This window comes from Peromyscus eremicus, chromosome 2, assembly GCF_949786415.1.
Source record: "Peromyscus eremicus chromosome 2, PerEre_H2_v1, whole genome shotgun sequence".
NCBI lineage: Eukaryota > Metazoa > Chordata > Mammalia > Rodentia > Cricetidae > Peromyscus > Peromyscus eremicus.
In genome coordinates this window covers 15,197,423-15,220,625 of record NC_081417.1, presented here as the reverse complement: position 1 = coordinate 15,220,625, position 23,203 = coordinate 15,197,423, and the positions used below count along the sequence as shown (strand labels likewise).

At 42.0% G+C, this 23,203-nt stretch overlaps 1 protein-coding gene across 1 annotated transcript in view; it reads right to left on the bottom strand.

The window, feature by feature from the left end:
• Positions 1-415: 415 nt before the first annotated feature.
• The window catches only part of Cdh17 (cadherin 17), a 55,779-nt gene continuing 32,991 nt past the window's right edge, over positions 416-23,203 (bottom strand). The window contains 6 exon segments of the mRNA XM_059255651.1: positions 416-1,001; positions 3,398-3,511; positions 3,642-3,758; positions 14,866-15,105; positions 17,506-17,636; positions 21,024-21,268. Of these exon segments, the coding sequence (XP_059111634.1) occupies positions 901-1,001; positions 3,398-3,511; positions 3,642-3,758; positions 14,866-15,105; positions 17,506-17,636; positions 21,024-21,268 (948 nt within the window). The 3' untranslated portion in view covers positions 416-900.

Sequence of the window (23,203 nt, the reverse complement as noted above, 5' to 3'; positions counted from 1 at the left end):
GTGCAGCATGTATGTAAGCATGTAGCAGTGAGTAAACCCAGACAGCTCGTCAGTTCCTGTGCCCAGGTTTGTGAAGTCAATCTCTCTGGGAATGGAGCAACTGTGTTTAATACCTCCCCAGGGTCTGCGCCATTGCCAAGTTGGAGGACCTCCATTAAAGATGGTTAATAACACAGAGAAACTGTTGTTCTTTTTGTTTGTTTGTTTGTTTGTTTGTTTTTGTTTTTGTTTTTTTCGAGACAGGGTTTCTCTGTGTAGCTTTGCGCCTTCCCTGGGACTCACTTGGTAGCCCAGGCTGGCCTCGAACTCACAGCGATCCACCTGGCTCTGCCTCCCGAGTGCTGGGATTAAACAACGGCTGAAGCTGTTGTTCTTGCTAAGGAACAAAGCTGCCCACTTTTCTTTTTCCCAGGACTTCACTTTGTTCTTTTGTGTGACATATTCTAAATTCAGTGTAACACCAAAAGATGAAGGGACACGGGATGGAATAGAAAAAGAAGAAATGGAGTCTGGGAAGTTTGGTGATGGATAACTGATAGGTCTCTGAAGCAACAATGTACAGAAAACAGTCAGCTCATCCGCCCCAGAGTGGAAAGTTTAGGTTATGTAGCTAAGCTTTTTGTGGGAGAGGAAAATGTCATGGGAAATGGAAAATAACTCTAATGTCTACAGCACATAAAATATCTAAGTAGTATAAAATATTACAAGACAAGAGTGGCATGCTATCAAAGAAATTATAGTTCACATTTTGGATGAAATTGTGAGATTAAACAGCTGGGGCCTTGATATAGCACATGATACATAAACTCTACCAATTATAGTTCACATTTCGGATGAAATTAAACAGCTGAGGCATTGATGTAGCACTTGGTGCATAAACTTGACCATTTCTTTTCAAATTCAGCTTCTCAGAGGTCTAGCTTCAGGGGACTGAGGATTTTCAATGTTATCTTTTCCTTCATCTTTCTTCATGCGGATGAACACAACTGCTAAAATTATACCTGAAAAGAGAAAACTCAGGGTCAAACAAGTGCAAGCTGTAGATGTACCAACACAGCACAGTGTCTTAGTGGAGAATGACCCGTGATCCTCCGTTTGTGCGATTTGATGGTGCTTCGTTCTAGTGAGTACAGAACTCTGGGCATTGGCCCTCTTGCATAAGTGACCAGCTCACCTGCTATCAATATGTAGGAAGCCTCAAGTTGTAACTAATCTGGAAGCTTACAGGATCTCTCCTGGGGGAATAGAGGAGCCAATGTCCTAACTCCTCTGAGGGAAAAGTATGTGGATGAGTGTCTGAACTTCATATGTCCCCAAATATTGATTCTACTTTTTCTTCCCCAGAGAAAGGGTTTGAATAAGAACCAGGAAACTGTCAGATCTGCCCACCTACCTAGAGCTTACTTCCACAGTACCTACCAAGCATGCATCATTTTATGATTTAAAAACCATTTCAATTTCACAGTAAGGGCTTGGCATGTAGCCTAGTGGTAAATACACACTTGAGTACCTCCCTAGCAGGGCCAGCCATCCTGAAGGACCTTGAGTGGGTTGCCTGCACTTTCTGATTTCTCTTACCTCTCTGAACTGACAAGATCACGTTGTGCTTTTTAGCACTAATCTGAACTATCAGAGCCCACTAGGAAAAGGGGGAGTTACTTTAAAGAAATTGCTCATCAGTAATTACAGGAGGCACCATGGTGGAGAAGACTAGATGGTCAGAAACTTGCTAACAATCTTGTAATAATTCATACACCCTCATCTGAAAATAATAAAGGTATGACATAAAAAGGCCTATTAATCCTATTTCTACATATCCTCAAAACTCCCCATTCTTTAACTTAGAGTAGGATCATGGAAATAAGACTGTGTGAAAAAATTGCAACTTGGTGCATGAACTCAATCCTTTCAAGGTGGGTAGGAAAGACAATGAAAGGCATAAAGGCAGAAGGAGTTAGATAAATAATGTCTCAAATATCTAACTCTGAGGCTGAGGCAGGGGGATTGCCTGAGTTCAGGGCCAGAATTAACTACTAAGAAAGTCCTTCTCTCAAAAGAAAGGAAATTTATCTCTGTTGGTATGAAGTATATGCAGCAGACAGTGGTTCTCAAGGAGGTCACCCAGTCACCATGCATGATAAAGTGAGTAGCAGCCAGGCTGCCAAGGCCTTCCCATGTCACCCATGTCATAAGGAGTTTGCACTGAAGAGCATGAGGAAAGGAGAGTCCTTTCAGAGCCCTGTGTTAAAGTCCAGTATGACAGCTTGGGACATGAGAACAACTGTCTAGATATAAAGGGAATAGCTGAGAAGACTTTAAAGAAAGGAGGAGATGGGAATTATTCCAGAAGACAGCGTGAGACTGTGTTAAGCCATTCAGTCATGCGCACGTGAATATTCAAGTATCTTTCTAATTAACCACTATGAGGACAGCCAAAGAGAGGGCATGGCTATCGTGGGAGGCAAGGCGCTGCAAGAGCGGACTGCTATCCAGCTAGGTAGAGTGTCAACACTGTGATGCAGTGGTCACTCTGGATTATAAAGAGCCAGAGTCATAAAACAAACAAACAAACAAACAAATACCACAACAACAACAAACTCAAAGCAAAACTCGGCAACATTTCAGGTGTCACAGCATCTTCAAAGCCCACACTCCTACCTATTCCAACATGGGCAGAAGAGCCCGTGACCTCTCTGAATAAAGGATCACGCAGGCCTTGCCCATCACAATACCAATCCAACAACCCCAGTGCCTGACACAGAAGAGCATAGAGACTGCATGTCTTTCTCCTTCAGAAAAAAAGCTTGGTAACCAGGCTCAACATATAGCAATTTGTGTGTAAAGCTTGATAGGATTTCAATCTTGAATGTGCTCCACTGGTCCCCACTTCAGCATTACCAGGTAAGAACTTCAATGATCAGCAGTCTCCCCTAGCCCTCTTGAAGACGTGCTCTCAAAGGGGACAGTAGGACCCTAACCCCTTTCTCTCTCATTTCTTCCCAACTGGGACATGAGCAGCTTTGCTCAATGAAGAGCTGCCTTGGCACGGACCCTGAAGTAACAAGCCCATCAGTCATGGCTTGGAACCTCTGAAACCACAAGCCAAAAAGAAACGTTTTGTCAAGTTGACTATCTCAGGTATTTGTTACTATTAAAGAAAGACTGATTAATACAAAGAGTCTTGTGGTATAAATGTCAGCAGGAAATCCAAGGATTGAAACTACAGATGGAGGGGTTCTTCTGACATAGTACCTCCTGACCAGGACACTTCAACATGATTGACTGGTTATATATCCTCGGTTAGTACCCAAGTCAGGAAACCCCTAAGTAGGAAGACACAATGAGCTCACATTCAAGCCAGCGACAAGAATCCTTAGCTCCTAGAAGTCATACTCACCAATGACCAGAAAGGTAGTCAGAAGTATACCAACTGCCATGCCCACAGTGGGTATCCCATCATGGCTGCCTGCTGGCCGGAAACAGCTTCCTTCCACACACTTGCAGAAAGTAACTAAAAAGCAGAACAGTATTTGGTAGGATAAGTTTTCAAGTGAATAGTTGCTGAATCCCACTTTAAATACAAGGACCCCTTAACCTATCATGATAACAGATATTCCATGTCACCTATGCAAAGTGCCTACCTGGTAAGAAGACAGTGCCTTCCATGGGTGGCTGGCCCCTATCATTGAGGAGGATTGGGATTTCATAAACTCGTTCCTCAAAGCTTGTGTGCTTGGTGGAGAGTCTAGCATGTGTGCCTGTCAGAACATGGAGAAAATGAATTCAAAACCCTTGCTCAGCAGGAATACAGCTCATTTTTGCACTGTATATAATCAGATAGATTGGAAAATAGTCTCATATAGGTAATACTTTGATTAATTGTAGTGGGTAGCCATTCCAGCTTTGATCTGGAAGTTCCAACCCCCATTGAGATTTTGGCAACTGTAACGCCTACAAGGCGGGGCCAAGGGAGGCGCCTGGAGACCCGAGATCTGGATGGGCCAGTGCTCTCTCTGGTCCGGGATGCTGGACGGTGGAGGTGGGCCAAGCAGAGCTCCAGAGAACACCGCTGGAGTGCGATACACCTTCCCCAGACCCCGCGACCTACCTATCCCTTAATTTGTAAGTTATGCCATTAAATAAACTTATATTTTTCCATGTCACTTACCTTTAAAAATAGACTAAAACATCCTTTATCTTCTTCCTTGCCTATTTGTATCACTTTATCTCCTTCTGTCTTATGGCTCTAAGACTTTACAAATACTATTATTGAACAGGAGTTGGGGGAGGGCCAGACATCCTTGTCATATTCCCGATTTTAGTGAAAATGATTCAAGTGTTTCTCCATTTAGCATGATGTTGGCTGTGGGCACGCTGTGTACTGCCTTTGTTATCCTGAGATGTGTCCCTGTAGTCTTAGATTCTCCAGGCCTCTTATCATGAAGGGATGCTGGATTTCATCAATGGCCTTTCTGCATCTAATGAGGTGACTATTGGTTCCTGTCCTTGAGTCTATTTATACGCTGCTTGTTGATTTATGTACATGAAGCCATCCCCGAATCTCTAGAACAAAGCAGACTTGATCAATGTGCCTTTCATGTGCTCTTGAGTTTGGTTTCCAAATATTTTACTAAGAATGCTTTGTGTCCATGTTCATCAGAGATACTGGTTGTGTCTTTGAATGGTTTTTGCATCAGGGTAATATTGGTTTCATAGAAAATGGAACATTTTCAATTTTTAAAAATGTTATGGAATAACTTGAGCATTGCTATTGGTTCTGCGAAGGTCTTACAGAATTCTGTGCTCAATCCATCTGGCCCTGGGCACTTTTTGTTGTTGTGGGGAGATTTGTATTTAGTGCTTCTGTCTCATTTGATATTAGGGCTCAATGTAGAAGTAACCAACAGTCTTATTAAATAAGAAACACAGAGCCAATGTAAAGATAAAAGCCCAAGAGGTCAGAGCTAAGATCCTTACCCTTCCTGCTTCAACGATCCTCTTCAGCCAAGAGAGACCTACTTCCTGTGTGTTTGTCTTTATATAGACTTTCTGTTCTGCCTTCTCATTGGTTGTAAACTCAACCACATGACCGCCTCGTCACTGCCTGTCTGTACAAACTTCCAGGTCTTCTATGGTTAGTATTGAGATTAAAGGTGTGTGTCTCCAATGCTGGCTGTATCCTTGAACACACAGAGATCTACCTAGCTCTGTCTATCAAGTGCTGGGATTAAAGGCATGCACCACCACCGCCCAGCTTTTGCTATGGCTCTAATAGCTCTGACCCCTGGGCAACTTTATTTATTAATATACAAATAAAACCACATTTCAGTACAAATAAAATATCACCATAGCTCAACTTACTCATTTTTCCTTGATTTAGCTTTGGTAGGTCATATATATTTGTGAATTCATCAGTTTCTTTTAGATTCCAGTTTGGTGAAACTTTTTTTTTAGTATGTCCTTGTGAGTCTCTGAATTTCCTCTGTGTCTGCTGTAATGCTTCTTTTGCATATCTAATTTTATTAATTTGGGTCCTCTCTTTCTTTTGGCTAATTTGGTAAAAGGTCAATCTTGTTAGCTCTTATTTCTTCCATTGATTTCAGCCCTGATTTTGATTACCCTTGCCTGTCTTTTTTCACCTTTTATTTTTTATGTATGGGTGTTTTGCCTGCAGTTATGTCTGTGTACCACACTCATGAAGTGAACACAGAGGCCAGAAGAGGGAACTGGGTCCCCTGGGTCTGGAGTTACAGAATGCTGTGAGCTGCCATGTCAGCAATGGGAATCAAACCCTGGTTTTGATTCTGGACTGCTGAGTCATTTTGGGGGGTGTTGGGTGTCCCTGAGTCATCTCAGTATGCCATCTTCTTATCCATTTTTTGAGGTCTTAGTTGTTCTTTTCCAAGGTACATCAATCTCATTTTAAAAATTTCTATTTTTGATAAAGTCACTTAGTACTATAAACTTTCCTCCTGGAACTGCCTTTTGCTGTGCCCCATAGATTTTGGTATGTTGTGGTTTTTTGTTTGTTTGTTTGTTTGTTTGTTTGTTTGTTTTTTCACTAAGTTATAGAGATTTTTAGTTTTTTCTTCTTGATTTCCTTCTTGACCCATTACCATTCAGTAGTGTGTTTACTCTCTGTGAATTTATGTACTTTCTCTAGGTTCTACTGCCATTGGTGTCCAGCTTTATCCTCTTGTGGTGAGATAGAATGCAGGATGCAATTTCAATTTTTCCCATCTGTGTTAAGACTTCCTTTATGCCCCAATATGTGGCCAATTTTGTAAAAAGTTCTGTGGGCTGCTGAGAAGAATGTATATTCTTTAGCATTTAGTTGGAACATTCTCTGTTGGGTCTATTTGATTTATGTTGACATTTAACTCCAGAGTTTTTCTTTATGACTTGTCTATTAATGCAAGCAGTATTGAGTTTATCTTTCACTGTGCTGGGATCAATTTGTGGTTTTAGATCTAGTAGTGTGTCTTTTATGAAATTGGGTGTCCCTGTGTTTGATGCATAGATATTTAGAGTTATAATAGCTTCTTGGTGGATTTTTCTTTAATGAGCATGAAATCCACTACCCTAACTCTTCTGACTACTATTGGTTTGAAGTCTATTCTGCCAGATATTATAATAGCTACACCTGCCAGGCGGTGGTGGCACATACCTTTAATCCCAGCACTTGGGAGGCAGAGGCAGGCAGATCTCTGTGACTTCGAGGACAGCCTGGTCTATAGAGAGAGTTCCAGGACAGGCTCCAAAGCTACACAGTGAAACCCTGTCTCAAAAACCAAAAAGAAAGAAACAAAAGGAACAGCTACACTTGCTTGTTTCTTACTTCCACTTAATTGGAATGTCTTTTCTGTTGTTCTAGCCTGAGATTGTATCTGTCACTGATGATGAGGCTTGTTTCTTAGAAGCATCAAAAAGAGAGATCTCCTTTTCTAATCTGATCTGTTAGTCTGTCTTTTTATTGAAGAATTGAGATGGTTAGTAGTCATGGTTATTATTGAATATTATGTGTTAATTCCTGTCATCTTGTTGATCTTGTGGGTTTTTTTCCAGATCTCTTTTGATTTTGTGTCTAGGTATTGTCTAGTTGTTCCTTATGACATCTCGGGTGTATTGTATTCATCTTTCTCTTTAGATTGAAGTATTCCTTCTGGTATCCTCTGTAGAGCTGGCTGGGTAGTCATGAATTCCTTTTGTCTGTTTTATCATGGGAAGTCTTTGTTTCTCCTACAATTTCAGTGGTAGTGCAGCTGGGCACAGTAATACCAGTTGAGAGTTGTCTTTTAAGACTTGAAATACATATGGGACCTGCCTTTATAAATGATCTTGACCTTTCTCACTTGCAACTTTCAATATCTTTTCTCTGTTCTGTGTTTTTAATGTGATTCTAACTATAATATGCCGTAAGTAAATTCTTTTTGCTCCAATTTGTTTGGTGTTCTGTAGTCCCCTGAACATGGATGGACATCTCTTTCACTATGCTTGGGATATTTTCTCTGTTGTTTTACTGAAGATATTCTCTGTGGGTATGCTGTGGTATTCTCCTTCTTCTATGTCCACAATTCAAAGTTTAGTTCTTCTTATGTTCTGCCCAAACTCCCCCATGTTCTGTTCATCTGAAAAAACTCTCTCATCAACCTCTCTTTCCAACTCCTCTACTTTGTCTTCCACCCCAACTCTGCTTTTGGCACGATCTGTCTGTCAGTGAGGCTTTCCACTGAGGTTTTTATTTCCATTTGGTTGGGTTTTCCTCAGAATTCAGACTCTGTATTCATGTCTTAGACAGATTTCCTTGTTTCTTTCAGCTCTTTGTCTTTGAGTTATTTGAACATAGTTATAGTCCTTATTTTTAATTCTCTGTCTGGATATCCTTCCATGTCATTTTTATTAGGAACCATTACTATGAAATTTGTATTTTTGGAACTAGACAGGTTTTTTTCATGCTGTTTTTGTTTCTATGTTGGTATTTGTAAATCTTGGGTTAGTTTGTTGGTTGAGTTTTTCTTTAAGTCTTATGGAAACCTGCTATTATAAAAGCTTTTTATATATACATAAATACATACAAAGATTTGAAATGGTTATAACCCATAATGGGGTAATAATACTCTTACTAGACATTATAATCTAACAAATAAAAATCCTAGTATCAGGAATGTGTTACCATGTTGGAGCTGTTTGTCAGTGATGGCTTATAGACTACCAAACATTACAGGCTATTGCCAGTGCCCTTGGTTACTATCCAGAACTTAATAGTGAGATGCTGTTGTTGGATATATACTACATATTTAAGTCATGGAACATGAAGAAATCAATCTAGTATTCACCTGGAATCTTAATACCTACTGGATAGCTTTCATAAATAGAAGGTACTATGCACAATTCCAGAGGAGAAAGTATTACCAATTATCAGTTTTACCCAGTTGTGGACCATTTGCTACAATAACAACCAATCTGGCATGACATGCTCACTGGTACAATAATGGCATGGAGGTCAGGGGAGTATCCAAGCACTTTCTGATTGGATTTAAGGCCACTTCATGAGATGAAACCCACATCTAGTACTGCTATTGGGTCCTGGGGCCAAGAACATGTGGATAGACATCTCATGAGTTCTAGCAGGAGAACCTGGCACTATTATTTTTATAAACCAACATAGTATTAAATTATACAATCAAAATACATTGAACAAAATTCTCAAAGAACTAATTTTAAAAAATAAAGCCATCTTTTAAGTTTTGAATTCGTAGTTTCTTGGTAGAACAGCAATTCTATAAATTTGTCCCAAACACTGAATTAATAAATACTGAACTTTTGCTCCTTAGAGAAATATAAGGTTTAAGTTTCTATGACCTTTAATCACAACATTTTAATCAAGTGATAAATGTGTAAACTTGTTTCTTGCATGTTTCTGTTGAAAGATACCTTATTAACATATATTAAGTCATTGACTTTGAACTCCTGGCCAGCAGCACCATAACTTGTGTCTGCACAAAACGCATCCAGGCACATCACAGTGTGTTTGCATTTAGGAACACTAGAATGGCTCGGGCAAAGTGCTGTCTGCAGAAAAATCCTAAGTAGAAAGAACAAACAGGCAAACACAAGCCACAACGCAGACTACAGAAAGAAAACTCTTTAAGTTATAAGAGACTGAAGCAAGAGGCCAGTGTCACTTCCCAGAGCTGTGGCTGGGAACTTATTTATCTAGTACCTCACACTTCGTTGTTGTGACAGCGGCTGTCAGTATGAAAGCTTCATTAAACATTGACTTTTTGATCACAAGTTTTAGCTAGTAGATAAGTATACACACACACACACACACACACACACACACACACACACACACACACAATCTGTTCACCTATATGCCCAGAAAATTTCCAAATCTGAGACAAGATTTTTGCATTTAATTATTATGGCTTAAATTTCTATTCCTAGCAAAGCTGGAATAGCAGGATCTAGGCTTAGCATCCAACCAAAAACAATAAAAATAACAGATAAATATATGGAAACAGTGGGTGTTGATGGAAGAAAGATAAATGGCATAAATCCAACAACTGCCTCTAGCTTGCTGTTAGCTTTTTAATCTCTTTGCAAGGAAGAGGAACCCAGGCTTAACCTCACATTGCAACTTCAATAACACAGAATCAAGGAGAGGACGCACAAAACTCTAGTCCAGAGCGGGGGTGGGGGGGGGGCGGGGTGAGGGGGTGGGGGAAGAGCATGCCCACATGTGCTCCGTGGATCTATAGAGGCCCATTGGGGCTGAAATTGCTCAGTGGGCAAAGTTCTTGCTGTGCAAGCGCGAGGACCTGATCCCTAGAAAGCCAGTCATGGTAGTGTGCCTGTGACTCTGGCAGGGGAAGTGAAGAGGAAAGGGGGCAGAGACTGGCGGATCCTTGGAGTTCATTGGCCAGCCCTACCCAGTCCATAAGCTTCAGGTTCAATGAGAGAACCTGGCTCAAAAAACAAGGTGGGGAGTGGCAAAAAAAAAAAAAAGTCAATGAAATGATTCCTAATGACATCCCCCTGTACTCATAGATCGGTGCCTAGCCCAATGGTCATCAGAGGAGTGTCATCCAGCAACCAGTGGGAGCAGATGCAGAGACCTACAGCCAATGAGAGCACAGCCCAGTGTCAACCATCGGGCTTACAGAGACTAGTGACAAACATGGAGTCTGAGCTAGGTCCTTAGCATAAACCTTACGGTTGTGGAGCTTGGTGTTCTTGTGGGACCCCCAACAATGGGAGTAGGGGGTATCGCTGACACTTTCACTTACACTTTGGACCCTTTGGGACCCTTTTCCACCTACCCAGTTGCCACATCCAGCTGTGATAGGTTTGTGCCTAGTCTTATTGTAACTTGTTACCTATGTTTGGTGAATATTCCCAGAAGGCCTGCTCAAATGGAGGAGGAGCTGATCTAGGGGAGAGGGGAGGGGAGGGAGGGGATGGAAGGAGTGGGGGAGGGGAAACTGAGGTAGTAATATAAAGTATGAGAGAACAATAAAAGTTTAAAAAACAGTAGTGAGCAATTGAGAAAGACAGGTCAGCATCTGGCCTGCCCATCCCCCTCAAATGCATGCAAAGGGCACACACAGTGAATAAAATTTCTAAGTAATTAAATTAGAGAGTCCCCAAGTCTTCAGCTAAGTGTTAGGGTATGCACACAAATGAACTTCCTGAGCCCAGGAAAGAGCCAGGGTCTGCCTGTGGGAACCTTTTCCTCCTACTGGGTTGCCTCATCCAGTCTTGATATGAGGATTTGTACCTAGCCTTGCTACATCTTGTTACACTGTGTTAGGTTGATATACCTGGAAGGCCTGCTCTTTTCTGAAGGGAAATGGAGGAGCAGCGGATCTGGGGAAGAGGAGAGATGGGAGGGGGAAGAGGGGGAGAGGGAAGAAGGGGAGGGGGAGGCTGCTGTTGGGATATATTCTATGAGAGAAGAATAAATAAAAAGAAAAAAAAGAGCAATGGAAGAGTCCTTTGAATTCACACAGGGTGGGTTCCTGCTCCCAGAAGCAAACCCAAAAACATTGTAGCTCATGAAGATATCCCGTTAAGCTCCTCGGGGCTCAGTTTAGCTCAGGCAGGGCCAGGACTGATTTTTCTAATTGCTAACCAAACTTTACAGCTCAGAATAAAACTCAATATTTGCAGGAATTGAAAAATGCCCTATATTTAATAAAAATTTGTCAACATGCTAGAAAATAGAATAATAAAAAAACTAACCAATTAAATATGTGATGGAATGGATGAGGACAGAAAACAATCATATATTCAAGAAGCTAGACATTTAAGACTGTGACATATAGAAATGAATACTACAAAAAAAGGCCCAAATTAACTGGTAGCATTGACAACTAAAATGTTTTTATGTGAAAAATATACTCGATGGAATAAATGGAAAACAGAATATGATAGAAAAATCAGTAGCCTAAAGACATTGAAGTAGAAACTACCCGAAGTGAAGCACACCAAGAAAACAGAAAAAAAAAGAATGTACATTTGCAAAATATTTGTAGACTCACTTCTAAGCAACCCATAGGACACAAAGGATAAACCTGTAGTTTTGTAAACAGTGGAATGCAGGTAAAGTAACCCTGAGATAGTCTGTGGCACTACATGTCCATCTCAACAAGGGAAAAAACCAAATCATCTGCCACAGACTCCACCCTAGCAAGCATAACATAAGAACTAGTCAAGCACAGTAGATGAGTAAGGAAAGCAAAGACCCAGGCAAGGACACACAAACACAGGGCAAGCTGATACCCGAATGCTGGCTACTTGACACTATGAACAAAATAAATTAACTTGTCCCCTACTTGATTAGGAAAGAAAAGAAGTAACTTGCCAACATCAGAATGAACTGATATCACTATACATCTATGGATAATGAGAATAGAATGTCATGAGTAACTGTATGCCAATAAATTAGACAAACAAAATGAACTAGGCAAATATTTGAAAACTACACACTAGCAATCTCAACCAAGGAATAGACTTATGTAACAAAGAAATGAAGTACACAGTTAAATTTTCCACTGGGGGAAAAAAAGCTTTCTGATCCTAAATGTATTCATCGGCAAATAAATTCTCCCAAATTTTAAGGAAGAAAGGCTGCCAATTTCACACACACAGGCTTCCAGATAATTGAATCAGTAGAACACCTCTAACTTACTCTATTAGATTAGCAGTCGCTGATATCAAAAATGGATTTTTAAAAGCTTTGTAAGGAAAAATACAGGTCAATTTATGTAGTTTTTTGTTTGTTTGTTTTTTTGGTTTTTTGAGACAGGGTTTCTCTGTGTAGCTTTGCACCTTTCCTGGATCTCGCTCTGTAGCCCAGGCTGGCCTCCAACTCACAAAGATCCACTTGCCTCTGCTTCCCGAGTGCTGGGATTAAAGGCGTGCGCCACCTTATTAATATAAGTGCAAAAAGACTTAATTTTAACAAATTAAATTCAAAATTATATAAAATATTTCCTCAAATAGAACTTATCACAGCAATACTAAGATAAAAGCCTATATAACCCACCCAGTTGCTGACAAAAAAAAAAAACAAAAAAAAACAAAACAACTTAATCATACGAAGAGAAACAGTTCTCAGCGAGTTGTAGATAGAAAGCTGAAGTACCAGATACAGATCATCTAAACATATACTACTGTGAAGATGGGCAACTTGCCCTCTGCACTAAGAGAACAGGGCAAGCACCTGGGTGCTCAGTACTTCTTCTACTCCTCTTACTGAAAGTTTTAGCCAGTACTAAGGCAAGATTGGAAGGGAAGTAGTAAAACTGTCTGTTATAGACAACACAACCTATGTAGAAAGCCGATGGGATCCAAAGACTATAGTAATTAGTACACAGTGTCAATGAGTTGTCATATGAGAATAATATCTAAAAATCATCAAGTGTGTTTAGACCCTAGAGATGTATAGAAATGTAAATCTTAAAACACTATTTAAAAGAGCAGACAATTTTTGTACTACACACTGAAAGTTAAGATATGTTGCTGAAGGAAATTAAAGAAGACCTTAGTAAGTGGAGACCCACATTGTGTTCATGAATTGAGGGCACCCCCACCCCCAAACACCCATATAGACTCGAAGAATCTAAGCCCAATCTCAACAGATTTCTTTTCCTAGAAATAGACAAGCAGCATGCTGACATTTGCACTGAAGTGCAAAACACCTAGAATGGATGAAACAACTTTAAAAAAATTTCTGCTCTTATATGGAGCTATAGTAATCAAAACAATATAGTATTGTAAGATAGGGATTTTTTTCCACTTGAGTTTTTCTGAGATTTTCAAGATAAAACCTCCCTCCACCCCTCCTCTGTTTCTCTTCAGAAAAGAGCAGGCACATTTAAAAATCACAGATTATATAAGAAATCAATAACTCTAGTTTTAATATTTTTTAAAAAATTTGCTGTTTAGAAGATACTGCAATAGGAGCTGGAGCGGTGACTCAGCTATTAAGAGTGCTTACTGCTCTTACAAAGGACCAGGGTCGGTTCCCAGCACACCATGTTGGCTCCCAAGCACTGTAACTCCAGTTCCGAGGGCTCTGATGCCCTTTTCTGACCCTGCGGTCACTTGCCTGTACATGCGGTGCACATTCACAAAGCACACATACATACTAAAAAGTAAATCTTTAAAAAGGAGGAGGAGATATTGCTATAAAAATTCAATTTCCTGATAAAGCACACCACACACACACACACACACACACACACACACACACACACACACACACACAGTCACCTACAGTTCAACAATAGAAGTTGAAGAGCCCAAGAAGTTGGGAACAATAGTTGATCAGCTGCTTCCTGATGTATGGATGGCAGCTCACCACACTTTTCATGTGGAGAGGCTTTGAACATTAGTCACTAGGGAAATACCAGTCAAAAATATAATAGAGACTGATGTCTACCCACTAGAGGTTAAAAATAACCAAGCATAGCAGATGCACTGAGGAGGGTGCTGAGTAGCTGAGCTTCTCAGGCACTGGTGGGAACGTAAAATGCAAAGAACAAATTGGGAAATAGTTTGACCTTTTCTTAACTAGCAAATCATTAACCTTCTATATGATGCAGCCATTCAACTCCTTGGCGTTCAACTAAGAAACATGGAAGGGCATGCTCCTACCAAACACTTGTCCACATGTGTGCCCAGAAACTAACAGTCTTTGAGAGCATGAACGCTGAATTGTCCTATCACTACTGCACAATGAAGAAGTGAAGCTCTGGAACATGAACCAAGAATGCATTCCCAAACAACCATACCAAGTGAAAGGAGATGGAAGTATATGAAGTGACACAAATAACATAGATTTGTAGCAACACAAAGATTAGTCACTGGCTGAGAAAATAGGGTGGGCTTAATGGAGTGCCCAGGGTTAATGAAAAATAAGGTAAGATAAAAACTTAAGAGTGCAAAATATTGACTTGATTGTGCTGATCTTATATATGTAATGATATATATGGATAGATAGATATTACTATAAAGTTGTACACATTGGTCAACTGTAATTTGCTGTATGTTAACTGTGTTTGAATAAAATTTATTATAAAACCTGTTTCTCAGGCTTCACTGGAAATTTACAACTGATGTTCAAATTGTCCATCTATCCATGTACACCAACCAGGATGTGGGGTGTCAAACTTCCCTTCCCACAAAGCCTGGGGCTTTGAAGACTGACTTTTCCTGTGTGTTTCCAGAACATGAACTGCTTTCTTGGAGCAAGAAGAAGATTCTGTGTTGAGTTCTAAAGCCAGCCAAGGGAGAGGGGGACCATTATTCCTTCATCCATCATTGATTTTTCTCCTTGTACATTTGAAAACTCACCATTGATTTTGGAGACTTCCCAGTCATTCTGTAAGCTCTCTCTGCCAAGGGCAAATGTAAACTGGGACCTCCAAAGTGACTGCTGGTCATCGTCAGTCACCTCAAAGATGAGACTCTCAGTGTTACTGAGTGGATGGCAGAAGAACAAGCCTGTGTAATCCTTAGCCAAGCGTGGGGGGTTGTCATTCACATCCATGAGTGCCAGGTGGAAGTCCGCCGTGGAGCTCAAAGAGGACCCACCTGAGAAATTGAAAGGTTAGAACATCATTCCAAGCATTATCATCATCCTTCACAAGGAAGCATGTTTCAAGAGAATTTGAAAGAATCAGTATTTAAATGGCCAGGTCTATTAAAGTAGTAGAAAGACGCTTTTAGAATTACAGACCTAATTTTAGTACTGGTAAAAATGTTTAAATGGAACCTCCAAGATGACTCAGTGGCTGAAGGCACTTCCTGGGAGCATGGGTTTAATCCCTGAAAGCCACATGGAGGAAGGAGAACTAACTCCTATAAATTGATCTTTGATGTGTACGCGCGCGCGCGCACACACACACACACACACACACACACACACACAAAAAAAATAGAATGTAATAAAAATGTTTTAAATGTTTAAATGGTAATACTAACAGAATGTGTGTGTGTGTGTGTGTGTGTGTGTGTGTGTGTGTGTGTGTGTGTACAGTGACACTCAGAAGCTGTGTAACTTAGCTAAGTTCACACAGCTAGTGCACACGAGAGAGGAAGACTACCAGCCGAACTCTCCACCACTTACCATTGCCTTAAGCATCCCAGCTCAGCTTTCTAAGTTTTCATCTGAGAAGCTTGTGGCTTTGTGAAGGTCTCACGTGTAAACAAAAGCAGCAAACGGTTGCACACATGTCGTCTGCCATGCTATAGCAGTGACCCATTGGTAGCCGTGGGCTCTTGGGTAAACCAATTTCTCAGTGCTTTGGTTTCTTTATGCATAAAGTTTGGGCACTACCAGAAACACACAGGAGGCCCAGTGTGGTGTAGTGGACCCTGACTGTCCTCACCTAACCTCGTGCAGACAGCGCATCAGTGGCGGGACTACTTCCGTTCCCCTAAGCTGTTTTCTGGCTCCTGCTTTGGTTCCAGGAAGCCTCATTTTCTTGCTTGTCTTCACAGAAATGTCTCTGGCTGTTCTTAAAGCAAAGACGAGTCCACTGAAGTCCTTGAAGTTGTTTGGTCTATTTACATTGTGATTTCAGTGCCAACAACTGAAAATGTAACAGGGTTTTGGCTCATGGTCACAATCCATGAGACTTCTAAAATGTGAGAACCACTTACGAAACTCGTGCAATGTGAAGTGTTGATTCTCATGGGTTCAGGGGGAGGGCATGGCATCAAGAATTAGCCAGAAACCTCCCTCGGACTTACTGGGAGCTTTTAAATCACCAAGTGAACATAGACAACCTGATAGTGGAATGCAGAGCCGGCAACGGAATCAGCTGCCTGTCTCAGCCGAGGCCTGTCCACTTGTACCTCCCTTCCAACCACAGCCTGCAGCTCTGGGTCTGCTCACTGGGACAGTTCTGTGTCTGCTCACTGGGACAGTTCTGTGTCTGCTCGCTGGGACTATGGTCATTCTGGTCTTCTCCATCTTTTCCCATACATTTTTATGATTCCTTTCTCTGCTCCCTGTGTCTGCCTCTAATTTAGGGCTTTGTATTTTTAAAGTTTATTATTTTTTGGTCTAAAACTGTATTTGTTTGGTAGTAATTTGTTCCACTCTCATCCTTTTTAATAAGCTAAGTAGATACATTACTAGCTAATCAGCATAAGATCAACAGAATTCTTACTGCAAGATGGAAAATTCCATTTAAAAACACTCAATGTTTTAATTACCAGCCTGGTAATTCCTGGTTAGCATACTATTCCTGTGAGTTATCTTTACTTTAGTCTGAACATTTTCCTGGAACTCCATGTTCAAAGTGAGTAGACAACTTGTATCCCAACTGAATGAATTAAATAGGATGCAAGGATTATGCAGGGATGGCTCAAACATCCTGGCATATCTGTGCAATTGTCTTCTCTTTCAAAAGTCCATCTTGCCTCATCCAAACAGCAGATACCCAGGTCCCCTGATACCTGCTGAATCAGGATCCCCAAGGATGGACTCCCAGGTCACTACTGCATTAGCTTTCTGGTAGACAGCCTTGCATAAAGTATCTTCTGCTCCAAAACAGCATGAGCAGTGAGGGCTGTAGTTTAAGGCTCAGCGGGCCTTGAATGTCCTGTTTGGTAGAAGCCCTCAATCTCCTTTGAGGAGGTAGTGAGAGACGTTAGCTAAGGACTCTAGAACTTTACTAGAAGAGGCTCTAATCCCTGCAGGAAACCAGAGCTGCCAGCATCCCTACTTCCCTTCAGCCTCAGGGAAACTCTGCTAGTAGGAGCCCATATTGGCACAGGTGTTCTCTAACGCAATCATTAAGAATTGAACACGCACGCACGCACGTACGTACATACGTACGTACGCGCGCACATCTTTGTACCTGTCTCACCCTGTCTTTATGACTTTACTCAGCATTGATTTTTAACCTCATCAATTCTCTTGCCCTTCCTCTTATTTTTATTGATGTTTTTCCTAATAACCTGGTTTGGTTTGGTTTTGCTCACCTATTTCAGTGGCCACCACTCGTACCCGATACAGACTTTCTGTTTCCCTGTCCAGCGGAGCCGCGCTGAATATCTCGCCGGTGACGGAGTCGATTTTAAGCCAACCTCTCTTATCGCCGCTCAGTGAATAACTTCATAAAGGGAGGCGCAGAAGAAAATGTGTTACTTTGAAGGAAAACGAAAGATAGTCTGTGCATTTATACTACTATGTAACATTATCATTTGGATGTACCATGGAGCAGAATCACCAAGTCAGTATCACATTTACATATCTCTTTGGAAGAAGAGCTGCCTTTACAGCAGCTGTTCTCAATGTGTGGATCGTGACCCCTTGGGTGTCAACTGACCCCTTCACAGAAGTCGCCTAAGGCCATTGAAAAACACAGATATTTACATTGTGATTCATAACAGTAGCAAAATTACAGTTAAGAGGCAGCAATGAAAATTTTATGTTTAGGGGTCACCACAACATGAGGAACTGTATTAAAGGGCCACAGCATTAGGAAGGAACCACTGATCCACAGCACGGTTCTGTGATTGTTTTATTATGGATGGCAGAGTGACAAACTCTGGCAGAAAAGTTTATACTTTCCTAGCAATCAAAGATGTCAAACTGAAGTGAGTGTCTTCTGAAACCTTCCAGTACAACACCCCCTACATTAACTTCAGTGGACAGGACCAAGGCAACAGTTGACTGAAGGGGCCTTTAGACACATGGATAATTCCAGTAAAGTGCAGTAGATACAGTGTAAGTGTTGGAATCACAACAAGGGTAAATGGACTGAGAAAAGCTTCTGAAGGAGATGTTGACACAGACAAAAAGGTGCCTCAAAGATACACAAGCCAGAACAGAGGGACCAAGACCAGGCTGGTGCACGCACACTGCACCGATCTGCGTGGGCAGCAGTGGACGGGAAAGATGAGGCCACGGAGACTGGGGGAGCCAGAGCATACAAGCCAGAGGCAGCCACCAAGCTGTGCGGAGTGGAAAAGTGACCTGGCTGAAACTGTGTCTTCAAGAGAACTCATTGGTAGACGTAGAAAGATAATTTGAGAGAAACAAGTCTTTCCTGAGGAAAACCAGTGAGTGTAGCCTTTTTTTGTTTTGTTTTGTTTTGTTTTTTTGTTTTTTTCGAGACAGGGTTTTTCTTTATAGCTTTGCGCCTTTCCTGGAACTCACTCTGTAGCCCAGGCTGGCCTTGAACTCACAGAGATCCACCTGGCTCTGCCTCCCAAGTGCTGGGATTAAAGGCGTGCACCACCACCACCCGGCTGACTTTAGCCTTTTGTAAAGTGTCACATCATGACCGTCTATAGCTGTACACTATTTATTCCCACTCCTGGAAATGTCAACTCAATAAAAATTTAATAGGAATTAAAGAACTGCATGCATGCATGGCTTCAAAAAATCATCTATAATTTTTAAAATTCTGTTAGCCCACATGTCCAGGAAAAGGAATCATTAAAATTATATGTAGTCAAATTAATTTCCCTCAGTATATTTTTAGCATATTGTATATGTCCAGTACTGCATTCATGTTTGTGTGTGGGTGATAAACGTGAGCTCCTTGGTAGTTGGGATCTCACCCTGACAGAAGTGAGAAGCCCCAGCAGGATCTGAAGAGGAGCTGGGCAATCAGCTTGCTTTGTTTTAAAGACTCTTGCAGATGGCGGTGCACAAGTTGACTCTGATGGGGTAGGTAGGGGCTGGTGGGAAAGGCTGGGTTCTAAACAGAGACGGCAATGCTTCGGACCACACTGGAAGTAGTCAGAAATGCTTGGCTCTGGATCTGCGTCAGCAATGGGGTCTATAATGTTTGAAGCTGGGCTGGATTGGGTCTAATGGTGTTGATGGGCTCATCTAGTTTACCCAGCTAGAGAGTTAAACTCCTCAGTCCACAACTTTGGAGTCTGTGCATCTGGGCTGGCTTGATTATTCCTCGTTCATTTGCCATCTAGAAACATATCTTATAGAATACCCCTTCTCCATCTGTCTTTGCCCACCTCATCTTCTGACTGCAACTCTGTGGTTTTATGTTCTATACCAGTCTTTGACCCATCAGAGGAATTTCTTTAAATGCTTTTGTTTTCTCTGTACTGACATGCACATACCTCTGGCCAGTAAATATATTAATTTATTTTATCTTTTAATTACAACCAATATTTCTGAAGGAGGCAGAAGCAGCTCTTAGACAATAATGGACTGTGAATTTGGATACTTTTGATCCCATCGTGACTTGTGACTCCGATGTATAGCATCATTTCTACACTGAATGATGCAGTATAACCCTCACTCCTTGGTAACTTTGTTGCCCAAAAAAGTCCTCAGGTTAGAAGCCTCATTCTCAGGTGGTGAGTTTGTCATGTGCAAGACCCTTGAGAGGTAGGGCCAAATGGGCTGTCCTTGGGTCTTGTGAGACCTCAGCGGCTCTAGATTCCTGTCTGCAATATGATTCTTTCCCTTTGCTGGTGTTGCTGTTGGCTAATAATCATGCAAGGCCTTCACACCTGCCTATGCTGGTGCTGTCTCCATAAATGTCCAGAGCTATGAGCTAAATAAACTGCCTTTCTTAAAAATAAGGTTACCTGCTTCACACTTTTTGTTTTAGTAAGCAAACTAGTAACATACTCCATGCAAGGCAATCAGTTAAGTCATATAGCTGAACCTAAATGTCTCTAGGACAGCTCAATAGGAAGTAAGACTTCACTCAAGTGTGCAGAGAAACTTAAAGACTTGTCATTTGAAACTACATGCACCAGCTAGTCATGCTGAAGTGTTTGCCATATACGTTCTGGACAATATTGTACAAGGCAAGCAGAAGACCTGAGTTTGAGTTCTGTCTATGTTTACTAACCATGTGATCTTTAAGATCATATAGGTATTATACAAATGTGTATATGTGCATGTAGTAAGCAAATTAATCCTTGTATATTATTGAGGCAAATGTATGTGGGGGCTGTTGCACCAAAAAACAGTGGGGGAAAGATTGAGAACGGCTGAGATAGGAATATTTACACATTGGTTAGCATCTCACCTTGAGCACTAGCCCCTCTAGGAGTGAGAGGAATGAGTCTTACTGTCCCAGACTAGCTCTCCGGGGAAAGGGGGAGCCCAAGACCCCTACATCTAGGACAATCCCTTTGGCCTGTAAGGTGGCCTTCTCTACTCACTTGGGCTTTTACCTCTCTACAACTCCAGTCCACTTTCCCTCAAGAGCTTTCTCCAGAACCCCAACAGTTCAGACCCGGGAACTGGCCATGGCTCACCCAGTCTTGGGTGGGGGCACCTCCTGACTTTACTAGATCTCAGCTGGGGCCTGCGTCAAGGGGACAGAATGGCACTTGAGGCCACATGTCTGAAACACTGAACCAAAGCCAGAGACCTCGCTTCTGATTTCTGCTCCATTGGCTCAGTCCTGAAGCCAGTACATGATGCTTCTCCACTTCCCAGACCTCCTTAGCTCCCTGGCTGTAGCTGCAGCATGCAAGCAGGCCTGCGCAGCTCTGCTGTCCCGTACCTCACGGGCAGGCCTTCAGGATCCCTGGCAGTCACGTTGCCCACTTTTGTGCCTACAGCAGCATCCTCGCTGACTTTCGCTTGGAATATAAGTTGGGGAAACACAGGTGCTTCGTTCACATCCGTCACAAACAGCTTGAACGAGGCAAAAGAACTAGCATTGTACTTTACGTTGGACACCAGAGGCTCAGGGTTTTCTGCTTGGAACACAATGTTGGTAACTGGTTCAGTTTCAAAGTCAAGAGGCTGTGGAAGAGAACACAAGAGGGAAGTTAACCTTGGAGTGAGTTGCCCCCTTAACGGATTCGTTTCTTCAAAACTCATACAGTCTTAACCTAAACCTGCTTCTCAAGAAAACCACAGGGGAAAAAAACCACAAGCACAGCTTTACTTCAGGTGTGATCAGGACACCAAGTGTTTCCATGGACTGTCCTGGAAGAGAGACTCTAGCACAGCCCTCCTCAGATTCATTTAACCCTGGGGCACCCTGCTCATCCCTCAGCAAAATCTTTATTCTTCTCAGGCAAGGACAGCTAGAAAAATATTCATACAACAGAGATGTCTATACGGTACGGGGAATTCAGAACCCAAGACCCGAGGGAAGAGATTCCAGAAGCGGGGAGTGGAGGCCATGCTGGGAGGGGGAGGTGTTCCCATTCCACATGGCCAGAGAGGACCAGGAGTAAGAACAGGACACTGTTTCTGGCTTATGTGTGGGAGAGTTTAACCAGCAGGCTACCTACGAAGGAAAGAGTTGATTCAGAAAGTGGTCCATTCCCAATTCTGGAAGTTTTCAAGCATAGGCTTAACTACATGTGCCAGCACAGGAAGACTTAGCTATCTTATGAGCAATTGGCCCTATGGGACTTAGACCCCCTCTAAACAAAAGTCCACAGTTCTATAAGAGGAGAAAGACAAGAAGGGGTGATAACCCCTGCCATAGGCCACTATCTCTGGACTCGAGGATCCCATAGGACTCTAAACCCCTGAAAACTGAAATCTCAATACTGCGTGTGTGTGTGTGTGTGTGTGTGTGTGTGTGTGTGTGTGTGTGTGTGTGTGTGTGTTTCTTATTTTAGGATGAGGACATATGGGCTTTTAAAATCCCATTATTTGTTTGTATGTGTGTGTATATGCATGCTGGTACATACATGCATGATGCATGTACCAAGATCAATGTGTGGGAGTCAGTTCTCTCCTTTTCCCACGTGGATCCCAAGGATCAAACAGGTTGTCAAGCTTGTGGAGTAAGTGCCTTCATCCACCGGGCCATCTTGCTGGCCCCAGTCAGCTGGTCAAATCCTCAAAAGGACCTAAAACCTCAAAAACTAGGGAGGACCAAAGCAAAGCCAAAAGCTATAAATGGAGGAAGCAGCAGCCGTGACTTTATCTAGACACACAGCTCTGGAGGACTTGAGACATCTGGGCCTGACCTTATGTCATTTTCTCAGCAGCTACACAGGTCGTGATAACCACTCATGGAGCGACAGACAGACACACACTGCATTGACTCAGCCTGCCATCCTGACATCAAAGGAATTCTCCCCCAGGAGTTGATCAGTACTGTTCACCTCATCCCTTTCCCTCATCCCACCATCGAGCCTGAAACAGACAAGCTTCACCTCCTCTGCAGCTGCACAGCACCCAAGCCAGGGCTTTAGCTGTGTTACTATTTTGTGTCATCACTGACCATCAGCTCTGTGAGAGGAAGAACTGTGGCATGTTCCTCTCACTTCCCATCTCCCTGACACACAGTACCCATAGTATAGCAGCTAGAGGATACACAGATAAGGCTTGATCCTTGACAGTTTCAATGGAGAGAAAATTATAGAGACCATCCTTTCCCCCAAGAAATCCCTCACCCATACACATATTCTGACAACTAAACCCCTAATTCATAAGCACAATGAGAAACCTGGGAGAGAGAATCAGTCATGGTCATTTACAGTTAAGCATAGGAAGCAATGACATTTGTTTAATTATGTGAATATAAAAGGAGAGGCTGTTCCTAGAAATAAGTGCCCATTCACTGCTGGGCGTCAATGGCTTATTGATCTAATGATCAATGGTCTAATAGGACTCTTGTGTGCTCAGAAGTCCTGGGAATCACTCCAAATCCCAGAGGGTCACTACAATGGTATCCAGCTAAGGTAAGAGCCCAGCTAAGGAAGAAACCCCTAG